Here is a 20134-nt window from a genome sequence, read left to right on the forward strand (position 1 = left end):
TTCATTCATTCATTCTTTTTGAGACAGAGTCTTGCTCTGTCACCCAGGCTGGAGTGCACTGGCACTATCTCCACTCACTGCAAGGTCCGCCTCCCGGGTTCACGTCATTCTCCTGCCTCAGCCTCCCAAGTAGCTGGGACTACAGGTGCCTGCCACCATGCCTGGCTAATTTTTGGTATTTTTAGTAGAGATGGGGTTTCACCGTGTTAGCCAGGATGGTCTCGATCTCCTGTCCTCTTGATCCGCCCGCTTTGGCATCCCAAAGTGTTGGGATTCAGCCTCAATCTTCAGCACATGGCTAGCCAGTTATCCCAGCATCATTTATTGAATAGGGAGTCTTTTCCCCATTGCTTGTTTTTGTCAGAAAAGCTGTGTTTCTAAGGCTTTGCCCAACATACTTTTAACTTTTGACCACATCTTTTCCCCAGTCAATAGGCTCCAGGAAATGCGACAGGATTGTTGGAAATAAAGAGCTGACACAGCCAGGAGCAGTAGCTCATGCCTGTAATCCCAGCACTTTGGGAGGCCGAGGTGGGTGGATCACGAGGTCAGGAGACTGAGACCATCCTGTGAATGGTGAAACCCCATCTCTACTAAAAATACAAAAAATTAGCCGGGCGTGGTGGCGGGCGCCTCTAGTCCCAGCTACTCGGGAGGCTGAGGCGGTAGAATGGCATGAACCGGGGAGGCAGAGCTTGCAGTGAGCCGAGATCGCGCCACTGCACTCCAGCCTGGGCCACAGGCGAGACTCCATCTCAAAAAAAAAAAAAAAAAAAAAAAGAGCCGACTCTGAGACAACACAGGTGAACACAGCCAACCTACTGCATAATAAATAAACAAAATGTGTGTCTTTCATTCAATATTAAACAATGATAGACTGAGTATGTAAGCATGTTACCATCACAGGTATGGAGGTGCCTAACTATGACTTAAACTGTAGAGCCTCAGATTTTAGATCTGGAAGAGCCATAGGTTTTAATCCATGCTAGGAGAGGCTCAAGGTTACTCTGGAGAAACACGCAGTTTGGGGAGGCTAGAGACTGAGGGGTGGGCTCCCATTCCCCAACTCCTTCAATGAGTCTGATCTGTTTTATAAATCAGTTACTGGAAAATGATTCAAACACGTCAACCCAATTCCCTATTATTTGGTCAAAGCCATCAGCCCTCAGGCTTTTTGCCACTGCAGCTGTGGGCTCCCGCTCTCCTCCTGCTCTCCTGCTCAGGTTGGGGCAGCCAAAGACCTTCTCTTGCTGGGAAGAGAGGTTAGGGAGGGATCATTTTTTGATTATTTGAGGGTGTAGTTCAGTTGTAAACAGTGTAAGTTTTAGAATTTGTGTCATTGTGATGGCGATGACCAACTGCAAAATATTTCCTATTTGCCTTGCAATAACAAGAGCATGTATTTTACGCAATTGAATTTTTTGGATCCTACTTATTTACTTGACGTTATTAAGAATAGTGACATTTGAGCAGAGAAGAGTTCTAATTTTGCATCAGAGTCAAAAGTGAAAATGAAAGGAACGGACCCATGAAGGAGCAGGTATGAGCTGTTTACTTCACTCCTGCCCGTCCTGGTTTATGTTCAGCTCTGGCCCTGCATCCCACTTTCAAATGTGATGGGTACCTCACCTAGGAAAGGCCCTCCCCACGCTGGCTCCCTCTGCTCAACCTACTGTAGTTACTTCTCTTAATCCCCCATGAACGCTGTTTGCTAAGTTGGGTGTTTCCTGTAATAAAAAGATATCGTTGCACCACTCATTGAGGACTTTTTGGATGCCATGCTAAGCATTTCATAGTCATGAGTTCATTGTACAAACCACCCTTTATAACACTCCTATGAATTTATATTCCCATATGAATTGATCTGAGGAAGTGGCATGCTGGAGAGATTAAGTAATTAAATGACAGCATACAGTTAATTACTGAGAGGATTTGGGTTTGGACCTGGATCTGTGATTCAAACACTCATGTCTATAATCATAAGTGTTGCCATATCATTTGCATCAGGATTTAGAATCTCTGCTGGCAAGCCTGGGAAGGCACATTGTAACCAATAAGAGGTAAATGCCACATTTAGTTCTGCACACAGTGCAGAACCACTGCACTGCCTCTCAGAGAATGCCAGGTGCTCCTGTGTTTCTCAGTGTCTCCAGCTTGAATTGCTTCACCCCTGGCTCTCGGCAATGCTGCTCCTCTCTCCTGCATGGATCACCTATTCCTGGAATTACTTTCCCCCACTTCTTAGGTTGCCACTTTACTGTAGCTTCCTGATCTAAGGTAAAGCCTTGATGCCGTGCATGTCCCAGAATGCCTGTGCTCCATTCTCACACTGGGTTGACCGTTTAGTTGGGTTTAAAATATATTTATTTCTCTCAGAATGTGAAGGCCAAATTTCATTTTCTTATTATATCTAGAATTTCAGCAAAAAACTTCAGTGCCATTTTCATTCTTGATTCTTTGCAGGTGATCTTTTTCTTTCACCTCTCTGGAAGCTTTTCAGATCTTTATCTCTGATGTAATCAAATTTCACAATAATGTGCTTTAGTGTAGAAGAACTTCGAAATTCATTTTGAGGGGAACTCAATAGATCTTTGAAATCTGAAAATTCATAAACTTTATTTCTGGAAAATGTTCTTGATTTTTGAGATATAATTCACATGCTACATTTTACTCATGTAAAGTGTTCAATTTAGCACTTTCTGGAAGTAGCACAGACTTCACCACTATTTAATTCTAACATATTTTCAGCACCCAAGAAAGAAACACTGCATTTTCCATTTTTCCGTCCTCTAACCTCGGGCAATCATTCCATTTTGAGGCTGAGTAATATTCCATTGTGTGGAAATACTTCATGTTATTTATCCGCTCATCAGTTGGTGGACGCTTGGGTTGTTTCTACTTTTGACTATTATGGATAATGCTGCTGTACAAGTTTTTGTGTGGACATATGTTTTTAATTCTCTTCAGTATGAAGACTTGAATAGAACTGATGGATCAAAGAGTAATTCTATGTCTTACTTTTTGAGGAACTGCCAGACTGTTTTCCAAAGCAGCTGTACCATTTAAATCCCATTGATTTCTTTTCTGACATTGTTATTCTTTCCGTCTGCTTTTATTTTTTTCTTTTTGTGAAATTCTATTTTAAACACCGAAGATGAATCAGGAAAATCGACGCAGCTTCTTCAACAAATGAATTACAAGAAAATGATATACAGGAGATACAGGGGAAATGTATAAATTATGTAGACTTAAAAACACATCAGCTAATCACAATGTATGAATTTTATTTGGGAATATAGACGGAACTGAATCGCCCATGTGTTTCTGGTTGTTCTGAAGGGTTATAGATATACAGGGGTTTGTTATATTCATTGTTTATTTACAGATATGTTTAAAATTCTCCATATAAAGGTTTTAAAAATTCCACTGGAAGTCTTATTTTTTTTTTTTTTTTTTTTGAGACGGAGTCTCGCTCTGTCGCCCAGGCTGGAGTGCAGTGGCCGGATCTCAGCTCACTGCAAGCTCCGCCTCCCAGGTTCACGCCATTCTCCTGCCTCAGCCTCCCGAGTAGCTGGGACTACAGGCGTCCGCCACCTCGCCCGGCTAGTTTTTTGTACTTTTTAGTAGAGACGGGGTTTCACCGTGTTAGCCAGGATGGTCTCGATCTCCTGACCTTGTGATCTGCCCGTCTCGGCCTCCCAAAGTGCTGGGATTACAGGCTTGAGCCACCGCGCCCGGCCAAAGTCTTATGTTTTAAAATGTACTCAGAATTTGTTTTAATCAGGGATGTTAAGACCTGCAGACATGGAAGTGACTGTCCCATGGAAATATGTTCATACTCACAGATCCCTAGAAATAGGAGGAACAGGGATGCCCCAGGCAGAAGCATCATTTTTATTGGTCCTTTTCTCCTTTATGTAAATTTAAGAATCTCCCAAAGTTACACTGATAACACAGAAGAAAGTCTCATTTGAATTGCAATGTATTTATAAATTAACTTTGGAAGAATTGTCATCTTGGTGTTGATTCTTGCCTTATAACATTATATTAAATCTCTCCACCCATTTAGGCCATCTTTTATGTTCTTCAGTAGTTTAATTTTCTCCATCAATTTTGCACAGCTTTTGCTAGATTAATTCCTAGGGCTTTCCCTTTATTTGTGTGGGTGGCCTTTAAATTACATTTTCTATTTAACTGTTGCTGGTTATCAAATTTGTGTTTACTTATTTACTTATTTTTAGACAGGGTCTTGCTCTGTCACCCAAGCTGGAGTGCAGTGGTATGATCTTGGCTCACTGCTACCGCCGCCTCCCAGGTTCGAGCCATTCGCCTGCCTCAGCCTCCCAAGTAGCTGGGATTACAGGCACCTGCCACCATGCCCAGCAAATTTTTGTATTTTTAGTAGAGACGGAGTTTCATCATGTTGGCCAGGCTGGTCTTGAACCCCTGACCTCAAGTGATCCGCCAGCCTTGGTCTCCCAGAGTGCTGGGATTACAGGCATGAGCCACTGTGCCCAGCCTCAAATTTGTATGTTCTTTGTAACATATCAATTTAGGTCCATAATTTCTTTTTATCACTAAATATCATATTGTTTCTAAATCAAAAAAGGGGAAGGAATTTTCTTTCCTATTATCTTCTTGCTGTCTGTATAATCTTCTTTTATATATCTTACTGTTGTTAAACTTTAAATATATTCTGATTTCTGTAAGATTTCTGCTTTTTAAATATTTGATCCATTCTTTCTCATACATTTGTTACTTTATTAGTTTTTTACCCCAACATCTGGCTATTCTTTACTTTTTTTATCACTAGTCTCTGCTTTTTGTATTATGACCTCACTTATGCTTTTCTTGGACTTTGCACTCTTATTTTTTCTAATATTTTGAATTCAACCGTTCCCTTATTAAACTTTAGTTTCAACTTTCTTTTTTCTAATATTCCTATTATTTTTCCTTTAGTTCCACCTCAATGTATTCCTAGTAGAGATTTATTTAACCACTGGTTAAAGAGAAAAGCATAATAGAAATTATTTTTAAAAACTAGAATGAAAACTGTAACAACATATTTTCCCTCTGACTCTTTCATAGCACATGCACATTTGTAGAATGGTGATCATAACTTGCCTCCTCAGAAGACTATGTCTTTGTGAAATTTGCATTTATAGAGAGATGGCCAATAGGGCCAATAGAAATTTTGTTACATTAAAACATACAAAGCTGACACTTAAATGTCGTAACAAAAATAATAAAAGGAGGATATGACTGACCTTAAGAATACAATTGTCTGAACTTGGTGTCTGGGATCACAGCACGAGGCAGAATGACAGGAAACTTATTAATGTATCTCCGCTGAACCTCATGCACCACAGCATTCGTGTAGGGCACCTGGGCCTGTGGCTCATCTGGGGGCTTTGGTCACAGCCCACCATTCTCTCCGTTTCCTCAGGAACTTTACCTGCAATGACAAAATGGTGTCACTCATGTGTCATACAGAGTCCCTGAAATGTTGTCCTAAACAGGGCTAAAAGGTTGTAGAAACTTGCCTAGTCCTACAAATGGCAGCATTTTCTTCCCTCAGTTGTGCTGTGTTTGGAAGCTGTAGGAAGGGGAATGGAATGACTAAAAGTGCTGAGAGTGCTCATTCACTCTAATGCCAGAATCTTCTCCATGATGTTTAATAAGAACTCTGAGGGCAGGTATTGCCACTGTTCACTCCCACAGAGTTCCTTCCAAACTGAGGATGTGGAGAATTCTCACTTCAGAAGATGATCCAATATGTTACCATTAACCATTATTCTGAGCATGTATGAGAAGGTGAGGGAAAATATGCTTGAGTGCCTCTTGTACCAGTCAGTTTGCTAGGAACTTGTACATATGACAGTATTAAATTCTCTCTACAACCCTCTAGGATAGGTATTTATATTCTTATTTTTAAGAGAATGAAGCTGCAATTCGGAGACATTGAGTAACCTGGTGGAGACTATCAAATCGTGGAGCCAGCACTCAGACCCAGGACTGCTTTACTATGACTACGCACTGCTTTTTGGTGAACCAAACTTAGTGAGCCAGGGCAGTGTAGATTTTCTTAAAGTTGTGAAGAGAAAACAACTACATCAGTTCCATCAAAAGGCTCCAGACATCCACAGAAGTGCTACAGACAGCACTCAGTTTCCACTGTGTGGCTTTCTACCAAGAGGGAAACTGAGCTGAAAGTGCACAGGCGGGTTATAGCTGGTGCCTGGTCCTGAGTCACAGCTGGTGCCGGTCCAGAGTCACAGCTGGTGTGTTGTGCACCCACCCTGCATCCTGATAACAAGAGGGAAGCTGAGCTGAAAGAGTGCACAGGCTGGTTCCAAGTCACAGCCAGTGTGTGCAACACCCACCCCACGTTCTGAGATTCAGAAGCACTCTCTTCCTCTTGCACCTTAGGCATTGTTTAAAAATCATTAGGGCTGCTGGGTGCAGTGGCTCACGCCTGTAATCCCAGCACTTTGGGAGGCCGAGACGGGCGGATCGCGAGGTCAGGAGATCGAGACCATCCTGGCTCACACTGTGAAACCCCGTCTCTACTAAAAATACAAAAAAGTTAGCAGGGCGCGGTCGCGGGCGCCTGTATTCCCAGCTACATGGGAGGCTGAGGCAAGAGAATGGCGTGAACCTGGGAGGCGGAGCTTGCAATGAGTGGAGATCGCGCCACTGTACTCCAGCCTGGGCGACAGAGCGAGGCTCCGTCTCCAAAAAAAAAAATCATTAGGGCCACTTCATGTCACCTTCATCACGATAAAAATATTTGAGGTTATTTAGTGCCACTTGCTATGTAACAGATTATACAGGGCTTTCCAACAGACCCTTCAAAACTTGGGAATAATGAACAAATTTGTGTGTTTCTTTTCTTTGGTGCAGACCCTGTTGGACTGAACAAAGGGGGATGAATGCAGGAATAAAGACAAAGAGAAAAGAGCATATTTGAAGAAGGGGTCACGGGGCTCCTTGCTTCTAGTGAGCAAGGACCGCCTTGAGCGTCTATAACCCTCCATACTTATTAGCTAGAAAGAACAGGGAGGGAGAGGTAACGGTTGGTCAGCTACTTGATTTATCACAGATGCACATAATTGCTTTCTTGGCACAACAGGCTTCAGACGTTCCTATAGACAATCACAAGGAACACTGTGCTGGGGGCATGACTGCCCTCAGCAATCCTTCTGGCAGCAGACGCAGTTTGTCAGTTTTCCAACATCCTGCTTTCATGAGAACAGTTTTCTGTTTGCTCACATAGCCTCCAGTGGTATACTGAGTTGGTCACAACCCTCATTCTTTTTGGCGTAATTGCAGGTTGTGCAGCTGTCAATTGCCATCTGGTGGTCCAGTCGATTTTGTAGACTCTGAACAAAAACCAAAAACATAATAACATTAGTCCAATAATTACAAGAGAGACATTGAAGTGCTGTTTGAAGTAGATCCAAGGTTTAAACCTCTCTAAACTTTGTTGGTATTCTGCTCAAGCTTTTAAAGAGGGCTGAAATGCTTAAGTCTGCTTAAGGATTTTAGTTTGTAAATCATTAATATCAAAAGTAACATTAGCTGTGAGAACTCCTTGTAAACGGGCCTTTACAAGGCTCCATGGATATTCACTTTGGTTGTATTCCAAATTCGTTACACAAATATGAATACGGTTAAAATGACAGTGCAATTGCTGCTGCAACTGCAAGCTTTGTACTTGTTCTCTCAGCTGTGGGTGGAGGAGTATCCAGATGCCGAGGCAAGAGACTGAAGGCACAAACTGTTTCAGTACAATAAAGGAAACAGTTAGAATAAGAATAGTTATAATACAAATTAGATATAGAGATGATCATGGACATTATCAATCACTAGTATAAAGATTATTAATCCTTAGCTTTGAATATTATTCTTTGTTGTATTACTAATATAACCGTGGCCATAGGGCCAGGTGCTGAAGGGACAAGTGACGAAGAAGACAAGAGGTGAGCCCTCTGTCATGCCCGCATAAGGGCCACTTGAGGGCTCCTTGGTCAAGCGGTAACGCCAGTGTCTGGGAAGGCACCTGTTACTTAGCAGACTGTGAAAGGGAGTCTCCTTTCCTTGGAAGAGTCAGGAAACAGTCTGCTCCACCAGCTTCTTGTGGGAGGCTGGATATTATCCAGGCCTACCCACAGTCATCTGGTGGCCTAAACCCCTCCTGTGGTGCTGTGCTTCAACTGTCACGCTCCTTGTCCACTTTCATGTTCCTCCCGTACTCCTGGTTCCTCTTGGAAGTTCTTAGAAGACAGAGGTAGAAGAAATAGTGAAAGTCTTAAAGTCTTTGATCTTTCTTATAAGTGCATAGAAGAAAATGCTGACGTATGCTGCCTTCCCTCTCTGCTTAGGCTACCTAAGAGGGAAGGGCCCCCTGTCCTGTGATCACTTTACTTGCCTGACCTTATCAGTCACTTGGATGACTCATCCTCCTTACCCTGCCCCCTTGTCTTGTATGCAATAAATATCAGCGCGCCCAGCCATTCAGGGCCACTACCGGTCTCTGCGTCTTGGTGGTAGTGGTCCCTCAGGCCCAGCTGTTTTCTCCTTATCTTTGTCTTGTGTCATTATTTCTTACGATCTCTAATCTCCGCATATGGGGAGAACATCCGCCAAGCCCTGTAGGGCTGGACCCTACGTCTGGCACTCCAACACAGGTTTCTCCCTCCCTGTGTGAAGTTGCGCTTTGAGTGCAGAACTCAGCAGAGGACTTTCAACAACAGATTCCACAGCCACAGAAAAGCAGTCTTTAACACTGCAACCTCCATTTGTATCTCGGTGTTCATTTTATTTTGAAGCATCCATACCTGGCCAGCTGTGTGTGTCCAATTTTTTACATATTGAGCTGTTTGAATGGAGCTGTGCATTGTTATTGAGGACACCATAGCAGGGTTATTAATGTAACTAAGGGAGAGTATAGCAAAAATTATCATGCCTAAGGCTCTATGAGCATGATGTTACGTAAGTTGGGTCACAAAGGAGTTTTGTAAGATGTAAAGCAGGGGTGCCCACCCAAGGCTCGGACAAAATTTACAGAAATCCATAATCCAGGAATGTAACCTAGAATTATTAGGATGGATAAGCTGTATGTTTGTATTGTGCTATATATAAGGCAATGATACAGTTGACAGGAATCACAAGTCAATTGGGCATTGTCGATCTGGAGTTGGTCCTCTTTTGCTGCTAGAGAAATGTAAGGATTAAAAGCACAAATTGTAAACTGAGTGGTAATGTTTGTTTACAAGAGTAACTTTAAAACTGCGTTTAGCACTGTTACTATTATTGAATACTGTTCTGACTCAAATGCTGCCATTAACAAATGGGAGTGCTGCTTTCCATATCAACTCCTGAATTGGATCTCTCTTTCCTTGATAATGCCATTGAGTCAAAGGTGGGCTAAAGCCAGTGCCGTGCCAAGCAATTTGCATGGCAGATTGGGAATGAATCCCAGTGTGATATAGCAAAGAGATTAAAGTTTTGCCACCAGTGCCAACAAAGTTCACGCCATGAGGTCTGAGGCTCATCTCTCCCAACCAGAAGACCACAGGGACCCCAGTCAATAATGTCTCCCGTTAACACGGATTGTTGTCTAGTTATGGAGCCAAGACATTGGTCCAAGGAAGGGGGTTAGGGTTATCAAAGGGAGGCCACGCTGTACGATTAACACAATTTGGGCGATGTGGCCGGGAGTGATTTATAACTACACCACTAATATTAATAGAGCTAAGGCCCAATAGGTACATATATTTTCCCTGGTAACTCAACCATGCCCGGGATTGAATTGCAAGGCAACTGCAGTTGAGCGATGTATCCTGGGTGACACATAAAGGAAGTCCCTCCAATGGAGCAGTATAATTGATACCATTCTTCTGAGAGTCTAATTGCTCTGTGTCGGGGTTAGGGGTCCTGGTGCCCATGCTCCTTGATCATGATATATCTTAGGAGGAGTGTTGGTCCACAGTGTCGGTCATACTACCAGGGGATTAGGAACATATGCCCAATATGTTTTTGCCTCTACACAGGGAAAACATACTGCACAGGATATTACCGCTAGCATGGCCATAAATATGGGGTCGGGGTTTTTACCTGACCCTGACACTGCAGCAGTTTCTTAGCTTCCTGTGTGGGTTTCTTAATCTGCAAAACACAAGCACACTCTTGTCCCCACATCAGTAAATCCACTGGGCCTTTCCATTGTCCTTCTTTTGGAGATTTCCATAATATCTTTGGGTAAACTTTGCTCTTTTCCTGTAACATTTGCCAGTGTCATTCTGCCAGAGTCTTATTATCTGTACCAGGAGTCAAAAATTTTAAAGTAAATAAGGCTAAACACAATTTTCTTTGAGGTGGTAGCTGGTCTCCTGCTCCCCCTTTGTTTTTTCAACATATGTTGTAATGTGTGATGTGCCCACTCTATGAGGCCTTGTCCTTGGGGAGTGTAAGGAATTCCTATTTTGTGAGTGATTGCCCATAACTATAAAAAATTTTGAAAATCATGACTAACATAAGCAGGTCCACTGTCAGTTTTTATTTGTTTGGGACCCCCATATGGGTGAATGACGGCAGACAATGTCACTGGACATGGGCAGCTGTTTCCCCTGTTTGACACGTGGCATGTAGCTTATGAGATTAAGTGTCTATAGTCACATGAACATGGCTAAGCTTACAAAGGCTGCTATGTGTGTAACATCCATTTGCCAGATTTCATTTGGAGCTAAGCCTCATGGGTTACATCCTTCTACAGGTATAACACCAGGGACGTGCTGACAAGTGGGACAGTCTTGCACAATAGCTCGAGCCTGGCTGCAAGAGCGATGAAACAGATGAGTAAGGGCAGTAGTGTTTTGATGCAGTGATGCATGAGAAGCTTGAGCTTGTTGAAATACAGAACCAATCAGTTTATCTGCTCCATCATTACTTAGAGATAGTGGTCCAGGAAGTTGTGTGTGAGAGTGAAAATGAAAAATATGAAAAGGAGCAGCATGAGAGCAAACAGCTTGCTGAAGTCTTAGAAGCAAACTAAATGACTCTGGTTTTAGGGTGCTTTTAATAGTGGCTGTCTCAGTGTGACTGGCTACATTTACAACATAGGCTGAATCACAGACAATATTAACAGGAGTTGAAGTGGTGAGCTGTAAAATCTCAGTAAGTGCCATTAATTCTGAGCATTGAGCTAAAACTCCAGGGGTTTTTATTGTTTGAGTATGCTTAGGTCCATAAACAGCTGCTCAGCCTTTGGAAGAGCCATCAGTGAAATAAGTCTGGCACCTGGAATAGGCTTGTGATGAGTAATCCAAGAAGGATAAAAGAGTGAACTTTATCAAATTTCAAAACTTTGTCTGATGGATAAAAATTATCTATTATTCCTTTGCTTGAGCCAACATTGTAGAGTGATGAAGCTCAGTTCCCACATCCTGACAAGCTTTGATAAAATTTCCCAAGTTTTTTGTACATCTCGCAGGTGCCAGTGCATGTTTACAATCTATGTTTGCATTCTCATAAAGGTTAGCATTTCTGCATTTCTCATAAAGGTTCTCATAAAGGTTAGCATTTCTGCAGCTGCAGTATGAGGAATCTGATGCTTCACTGCCTCTTGTAATCATGCAAGAAATTACACTTAGGGCTCCTGTGACCCTTGCATGATATGTAAAAAGGCTTGTACTGGGACTCCCTCTTCAGGAATTGTGGCCCAGGTACATTTAGCGACCTGTGCACACTACTGATAAGCAGCATCTGGGAGTGTCATTTGATGTTCCAGGTCTGAATAAGGGCCATTACCTAACGGCATATCCTCTGTAATGTTTCTGTGTCCAGCAGCATGATTCTGTCTAGCCTGTCTGCACACAGTTCTTGCCAATTTAAATTCCATCTCAGATATGCACTAGCAGACAAACAAGTGTGAGCCAAATGTTTTACATCAAAGGGTAGAAGGCACATAGCACCAAATATAGATTCTAGCAATCCTAAAGTGAATGGGCTCTGTATTCCATCATTAACTACACTAGCTTTTAATTCCTTCAACAGCTTAAACTCTAATATGGTGTGTTCATAAATAAACTGCTGTGGATTGTTTGGATCAGGCCTTACAGAGATAGGAAAAGCGCAGGGTCCTAAGGGCTCTCCAGCTATGGCAGCAAAGTGTAACATTCTCTGTATTGGGGTCTCTATTTCTGCTACCAAAGGAGGCAGAACAGGTATTTCTGCAACTGGAGGGGGTGGCATAGGCCAATTTTTATCCTCCCTTTCGGGTTTTTTTATTTTCAATTGGTGCTGTGGGTGGGACAACAGATTCTCTCAGATTTTTAGACTCAGAACATGACTCCTGCTGTCCAGCAGAATAAGAAGGAGATAATGGAAGAAGGACAGTATAAACTAAACTTCAAGTGGAGGAAACAAAAGGATCAACTTTGAGATCTTTTGAGATCGTTTTAATCCTTCTCCTGCTCTGTCCCAATTTTCCACATCGAGAGTGCCTGTCTGTGGAAACCATGGGTTATGTGTAATAACCTCTGCAGCATCTTCGTTCATGTGTGAGAACTAACCTGAGCACCAGATTGTTTCAACAAAACTTTAAGCAACTGCACATAATGTTTTTCTTCAATAGACAAATTCTTCCCCATGTTACCCTCATTCAGAAACTTCCCATTCCCAGTACCTCTTTAGGGCACGACCTTATTTCTATTTCTGGCAATGATGGACTAGGTGATTCAGAGTAACTCTTCTGCTAAGATAAGGTGGAAACGCTGCATGCAATGGCTGTAAGAACCTGTGTGAAAGCATTGAAAGGATACCAAGGGAATGAGGAGTTGTAGGGACACTTTCCATGAAGCATTTGGTGATTCAAAAAAGCACAGATGAGACAGAAAATCTCAGCAGAGCTTTCAGCAATTTCAGAGGTCTGGGGGAACAAAACCAGGAATCAGAGGTGGTCAAGGAGGAAGATCTGAAGAGCTTGAGTGGTCATGGGGTGCTGATGCCTACGCCTGCCTGAGGGAAAAGCAAATCCTCTCTGTAAGAAGGTAACATTATTAGAGCCTCAAATTATATCTGTAACTTTTTTCAGATAAGGTATCCAGAACCTAACAAAAAAACTAGCAGACCTTCAAAGAGATAGTACTACATGGCCCTAACCAAGAACACATGGATTACAAAAACAGACTCATTGAGAATCGATGCAGTGGTGACATCACACACGGACTTTAAAATAACAATGGATTACTATGTTCAAAACATCTCAAACTAAAACACAGAATAATGAAATTTAAAATTCCATGAACTGTACAGAGCTGAAGAGAGCATTAATGAACTGAAAGATAAGACAAAAATACCCAGGCCAAACAATAAAAGTCAAAATTCCAAAAGAACATAAGAAACATTTGGGATAGAGTGAAAAGACCAGACATGTGTAGTTGAAGTTCCAGAAGGAGAGGAGAGAGGAAATATGGCAGAAACAATACTGGACAGGATAATGACTGAATTTTTGCAAATCAACACTTATTTTCTTTAATGAAGCAACTAGATAAATACAAATAAAACCAAATTTAGGCAACTCATGTGAAAACTAATGAGAATAAAAAAATAAAGAGATAAAAGCATCCAGGGAAGGAAATACACAAATCACCTTCAAGAGGACAGCAATAGGATTTACTATGATTTTGCGACAGAAACAATAGAAACCAGAGCTCAGAAAAAGGAAATATCTTCACATGCCTGATAGAAAATAATCGCTAATCTAGGATTCTATATTACTGAAAATTTATTTAGAAATTACAGTGAACTTACGGCATTTGGAGGCAAGAATATCATTAAATTTGTCACCAGAAAAAGAGCACAAAATATATGCTCTTAAAGGATATATTTTAGGTAGAAGGAAAATGATTCCAGTATTTCATGGGAGCTTATGTATTCATTTGTGTCAGAGATAGACCTGGGGATAACATTACTGGCCCAAGGATATTTGTGTCTTCTGCCTTAGCAGACACGGCCCAACAGGAGGACATGTGTTTAAATGCATTCCCAGCAGCATTACTGGTCATAACTAAACTTAAAACAATCCAAATACCAATCAACAGTCAAACAGAGAAATAACGTCCATTGAGTAGAATATTATACAGTAATGAAAACGAATGTATCACATCAATGTACAACATGGATGAATCTCACAGACACACTTTTGCATTGAGGCCAGATCCTAAGGAGTGCCTGCTGTTTAATTCTCTTTAAGTACAGTTCAAACCCAGGGAAAAGTAAACTGTGGTGTTAGATGTCAGAATATTTGGCACCTATGAAGAGGGTGAGAGGAGACTTCTGTTCCTTGATCTAAGTAGTGGTTACACGCGTGTGTTCACTTAGTGATCATCCATTGAGTTGTACACTTATGGCTTCTGCACTTTTCTGACTACCTTTTATACTTCAGAAGAGGTTTATGAAAGCTGACTGGTGAGTAAAATGGAACAGAGGCAACAAGGCTTAACACTAAGCTGGTGATCTAAAAGACAAAGTGAAGGACATCTCCCCTAATAGAGAAGTAAAGAGGGGGTCACATGGGAGAAACTAAGAGAGTAAAAGAGTGGGAGAGAGAGGGAGCACACGAAGGTGTTTATGCATGAGTGAGAGTTAAAGGCAGAAAACAAAGAGCATGGCTTGAATATCCTCCCTATAGTAATTCTAGAAGCAGAGAATAGAGACAATTTGGGAAAAAAGTCACAGTATAATAGGAGAAAATTTATTCAAGTTAAAGAGACAGGAGTTGTCAGATTTAAAGCAAATGCCAAATGTCAATCACACCTTGGACACATACTGATGAAATGTCAGAACACCTAAGAGAATGTTCTAAGAGCATCCTCGGGGAATAAAAACCATGGTTCCCTATAAGACAGCAACATGGGCACATATTGCCCACCAGCCCTTCGGACACTGCAAAATTTAGCAGCAGTGAAGTTGGTTTTGAATCCTGTGCTGGCCCACCTAGCAGCTGGGCATGAGGGAAGATGCATGAGAGCGCTCAGAACATATCCATGCTTTCCCCAATAGCATCACTAAGATTGCGCTTCAAGTAAAAATCTGCAAGGCAGTATGGGGGTGGGGGGGTGCGGGCACTGAGAGAGCATATCTGAGTGTCCACTCCTTTCTTTCCTTGTCCAGTGCAGGGGCTAACGAGGCTACTTGAAGTTGTCAAATCAATCCAACAGATTTCATCCACAACCAAACCAATAGAGTATCTACCATTCACTTAGCACAACTCTGTGGAGAGTGGACATGTTCATCTTTCTTTAAAGATGAAGATGAGACTTCAGAAAGTGCAAGTAACTTGCACAAACCACAAGTGTAAATAAGCAAGGGTAAGATGGAGCCTGTCGGAGCGACACCCCCTCACATTCTTCTACCTACGTCACAACTATACACTGCACCCTTGCAGCTGGCCTCTTTTGCCCTCAAAAAGCCAGGCAAATTGGCATGTTCAGGAAAAATGAATGGAAGGGCACAAGAGAGAAAGAGCTGGTGGATCTGAGTGAACAGAGGCACAGTGCCGGTTGGCTGGGCTATGCCAGGGTTGTGATGACTCAGAGTCTGGAGTTGGTGCCTAGCACCACATGCTCCAGCCACACAGGAAGGGCTGTTTGCAACAGAAAACTGAAAAATCTGAGGCCCAGCTGAGGAGTGCTGAGGCTGGAGACAAACTGTATCCTTTGAGGATGTCAGCTAAGATTGGGAATCTCCCTCTGCCTCCAAAGCTGAAACATAGTTCAGCTCATAACAGAGCTTTTTAAAAATTATGCCAAGATTTTGATTGTAATTTCATTAAATTTATGGCTCAATTTGTGGTGAATTCTCACCTTTGCAATATCCTGTTCATGCTCCATTTATGCAGATTGTCTTTTATATTCTTTAATAACTTTTGGATGTTCTCCATAGAGGTCTTTTACATTGTAGATTGTGGTGAATGGCCTTTTTTTTTTTTTTTTTTTTGGAGACGGAATCTTGCTCTGCCACCTAGGCTGGAGTGCAGTGGTGCAATCTCAGCTCACTGCAACTTCCACCTCCAGGGTTTGAGTGATTCTCATGCCTCAGCCTCCTGTGCACATGCACGTGCCACCATGACTGGCTAATTTTTGTAATTTTGGTAGAGACGGGGTTTCACCATTTTGACCAGTCTGGTCTCAAACTCCTGGCCTTAGGTGATCTGCCCGACTTGGCCTCCCAAAGTGCTAGGATTACAGGCATAAGCCATCATGCCAGGCTATGAATGACTTTTTCTTTTATATTTCCTAAAGCTATTTTTTGTTCTGGTAGAGAAATTCTACCATCCTTTAAGTCTAAGGTACACATCTAGCTGCAAGTCTAGGGAGTACTACTTAAAACAGGGGTGAGAGGTGAGACACCCAGTAGTGCAGAGCAGCCCTGCTGTGTGCTGGGGACGACCCCACCCTCCAGCCGCATCACTGTCTTGAGCGGAAGTTACACATCCCCTCCCAGGACCAGAGGAGGGAACAGTCACAGACATTCCTTAGGAGCCAAAAATAAGCGAGGTCTGGCTGTGGCGCTGTCCACTGCCGGCTCCAGCACCAGGGGTTGCCCAAGAACCCCCATGACTCCTTGGGGTAAGCAGCTCACTGCTGGCTGTTCTGTGTGTGACGGGAAAGGGGGACTCGACCAGAGTGTGCAGACCTATGATGACCCCCACTTCCACCTCCACATCCCATGGCCGCAGAAGACCTGTCAGTCACTTTCAAATACATGTTCTTTCCAGAGGTTCTAAAAACACTATTGTCCATCTCACCCAGAAAGCTAAGCTTCTGTTCAGTCCTTAATGGTAGCTATAAATGAGAAGCATAGCTTGGTTTCCTTCTAATATCCGGCAAGTTAGAAGACAGAAAGTATTTATTCACTTATTCATCACATATTTGCAGGGCAACCCTACACGGGACAGCAGAGGTCCCACGTGGGCGGTGCACCCGGAGCCAGGCTCAGAGCTGGCGGCGCGCCCTCAGTTGAAACTCACCGGAGGCGCGGCCGCCCTGGGCTGGGAAGACGCTGTGGGCCCAGGTGGCATCAGAATCCACAGGAGGGAGGCAGCTGGCCCAGGAGGGGCCGTGGCAGGCCTTTGGGGATTGTGAGAGTCGACCTCATCCTCCCTGAAACAAGGTCGGAGGTTGAGGTCCCTGTCCGGCCCCGCAGCTGACAACAAGGGGAGAAGCCGCACCTGCCGGGGTAGGGACCATGGCGTGGGCTCGGGCCTCCGTGGGGCCGGCACAGGGACCCTCTCCTCTCAAGACCTCGGCCCTCATCCCCGGGCACCGGAACTCACAGGCGGATGGGCCCAGGTGGGGACCAGGGGTGGGGAGGGGGAGGAAGCGGGGCGAGTGGAGCAGGGCCGGATGCGGGGGTCGTGGGGGACGGCGGAGCCCGGACCTTGTGATGCAGGAGACGGAGGGGACTGGTGACGGAGGACTGCAGGCCGCGAGGATGGGGAATGGGGACGTCCTTTCCCCTCCCACGGCTCACCAGGATGTGCCTCCGCGACTGCCAGCCCCAATCCAGGAGGAGGCCTCGCGCAAAACCCAGGCGCCTCGGCTCCGCGCTCCGGCTGAGGGTCTGCGCCGCCGCCCGCCCGCTCCTTCCCGCTCAGCCGCGGCCCCTGGGGAGGATACTCCGGCGCCCGGTTAGGCTGAGGCGGGTACAGAGCCGGAAGCGAGGGAGGGGATGCAGCCGTCGCCCAGGTGGCCGCGTCCGGAGGTGGCCCTGCGACTCGACCCTGTCCTATCCCCGCCCCCCCTAGCTGCTGAACCAGGCGGCCAGGGACTGCATGGAGCACGGGGCTTGCGCGGGAGGGACCGTCCCTGGGGTACTGGCCTGCTGGGGCGGGGTCCGCATGGTGTCAGCAGCCGCTTGTCCTCCACAGCACCCGCAAGGCCCGCACCCAGGCTCTGGCCCCAAAGGTGGGCGCCAGGCCCAAGCACTGCTGGCCTGCGCTGCAGACCCTGATGTGAGCCAGCACTTGGTCCCCGCTAACGTGTACTCCAAACACAACACCCCTCCCCTCATGCTGCCCCCCCCCCCATCCCAGCAACGCGTGCAGAGCCCAGGAGCATGGCGGTCCTCCCCCAGGCCTACCTCCCCGCATCCAGGGCCTGGACACCCCCCGAGGCCTGGACACTCCCACCGCGGGGCTCCATCCCCGCTTCTATGCCCCCAATCCAGGTGCACAACCTTCAGCTGCAGAACCCGCCTGCCTCACCTGCCACTTCCCAGCGCCTCCCCCAGGCCTAAGTCCTTGATGCTAGAGGATAAATCGCACCCCCCTAGGCCTGCGTGGGCCTCCAAGATGCTGAGGGCACCCTGATCCCACAAAAGCCGAGGGTTCCTCTGCTCTCCAGCCCTGAGGCCTCCACCCCTGGGCACCCGATCTCCATGGAAACCGAGGGCCCTTTCCCTCTCTTCCTGCAGGCTTGGCCCCATGAAGATGAGCTGGGCACCCGTGACGTGCTGGGCTCTGCTACCGGTGGCCGCTTTCCTCTGAGACAGCGGTGCAGCCAAGGGCAGCCGCGGACGGCTCCGCGGGGGCTCGATAGGGGCCTCGAGGGTGCGTGTAAGGCCGGCGCCGCGCTACGGTGCTCCGGGCTCCTCGCTGCGCGTGGCTGCAGCCGGGACGGCCGTGAGGGCGGCAGCGGTCCTGACAGCAAGTTCAGGCTGAAGAAGGGCCGCGGGACCCGGGGAAGGCGACCTGGAGGACGATGAGGACTGGGTTCCCGAAGGCAAAAGGACCGGCCCCGGCAACTACACCTACCGGGCGTGGCCTTTGGGCGCTGAACCCACGCGCGGCCCCACCTCGGTCTCGTACTGGGCGGCGCCCTCAGCACCTTGGGGCTGCAATGGCCCTAGGCCTGGCTGGCATCAGGGGCGACATCTGGCCCCCAGCCCGCGCCGATCCCCAGGCTCCTCTGACCTGGGCTCCCCCTTCCTCCCTTGCCCATAGTCTTGGAGCCCCAGTTTGTGCAGGAGCTGAAGGCTGTCCCTGTGGACCTGCCATCCACCGTCCTGCCCACGCCGCCTCAGCCTCCCACCTCCCACCTAGAGGGGACCATTGGCCCTGCCTCACCCCTTCCAGGATGTTAGGGTACTCCCAGTTAAAAAGGCAGCGGCCTGTGACTCCTGTACCAACGGTCCAGCCATGCTCCAGAGCTGCCCAAAGGGAGGTGCCAAGACCAGGAACACATGCCACCCCGGCTCCCCTCACCTGCTCAGGGGCTGTGGTGACCCATGGGCAGGGAGGCCACCTCAGGCTGGTTCTGCCCCGGACGCCCTGAGGAATCTGACCCTCCCCAAAAGAAGCAATGAAATGGACCAAAGGAGTTAAGAATGTGGGGGGAAGTGAAGGGAAAACATTAGGTGCTAAACACCTGCCCAGAAGAAAAGAGTAGATCTCACGGCCCAGAAACATTCTCAAGCAAGAAAACCGTCTGTCCAGGAACCGTAACCAAAACCCTAAGGGCAACGCCTACCACTAACCCCTGACCCTAACGCTGACCCTTAATCCTAACCCCTGACCCTAACACCTAATGCCAAACACGAACCCTTAATCCTAACACTAACCCCTAAACCTAAACCCCAACCCTAACTGCTACTCCATCACCAAGGAAAAGCACTAAACCCCTAACCCAACTGTAACTCCTAACACTAACCCTAACCCTTAAACCTAACCCCATACCCTAAACCGTAACCCCTAACCCTAACCCCAAACCCAACACCTAACCCTAACACCGAACCTAAAACACTAACCTCTAACCCTAACAATCCTTAGCCTAACATCCAAACCCTAACCCCTAACCCGTGACCCTAATCTTCTATCCCCGAAACCCTAACCCCAAACCCTAACCCTAACATCCTAACCCCAACCCTAAAACCCTGACCCTAACCATTAAACCCTGACCCTAAACGCTACCCCTACCCCAAACCTGGACCAACCCTAACCCTACCCCTAATGCTTTCCCTACCCCAACACTAACCCCAAACCCTAATCCCACCCCAATCCTAAAACTAACTTCTAACCCCTAAACCATAACCCAAACCCTAACTCTACCCCAACTCTAACCTTTATCCC

At 45.8% G+C, this 20134-nt stretch overlaps 1 protein-coding gene and 1 pseudogene across 1 annotated transcript in view; one reads left to right on the forward strand and one right to left on the reverse strand.

Moving 5' to 3' along the window:
• Positions 1–6249: 6249 nt before the first annotated feature.
• The window catches only part of LOC117082782 (vegetative cell wall protein gp1-like), a 158724-nt gene continuing 144839 nt past the window's right edge, over positions 6250–20134 (reverse strand). Inside the window, exons 3-4 of the mRNA XM_033209774.1 lie at positions 7307–7380; positions 6250–6306 (exon numbers count right to left, since the gene is read on the reverse strand). Of these exons, the coding sequence (XP_033065665.1) occupies positions 6250–6306; positions 7307–7380 (131 nt within the window). The remainder of the gene's footprint in view (positions 6307–7306; positions 7381–20134) is intronic.
• LOC117082876 lies at positions 18188–18915 on the forward strand (annotated as a pseudogene).

Source organism: Trachypithecus francoisi, unplaced genomic scaffold (genome assembly GCF_009764315.1).
Source record: "Trachypithecus francoisi isolate TF-2019V2 unplaced genomic scaffold, Tfra_2.0 Lachesis_group9, whole genome shotgun sequence".
NCBI classification, from domain to species: domain Eukaryota; kingdom Metazoa; phylum Chordata; class Mammalia; order Primates; family Cercopithecidae; genus Trachypithecus; species Trachypithecus francoisi.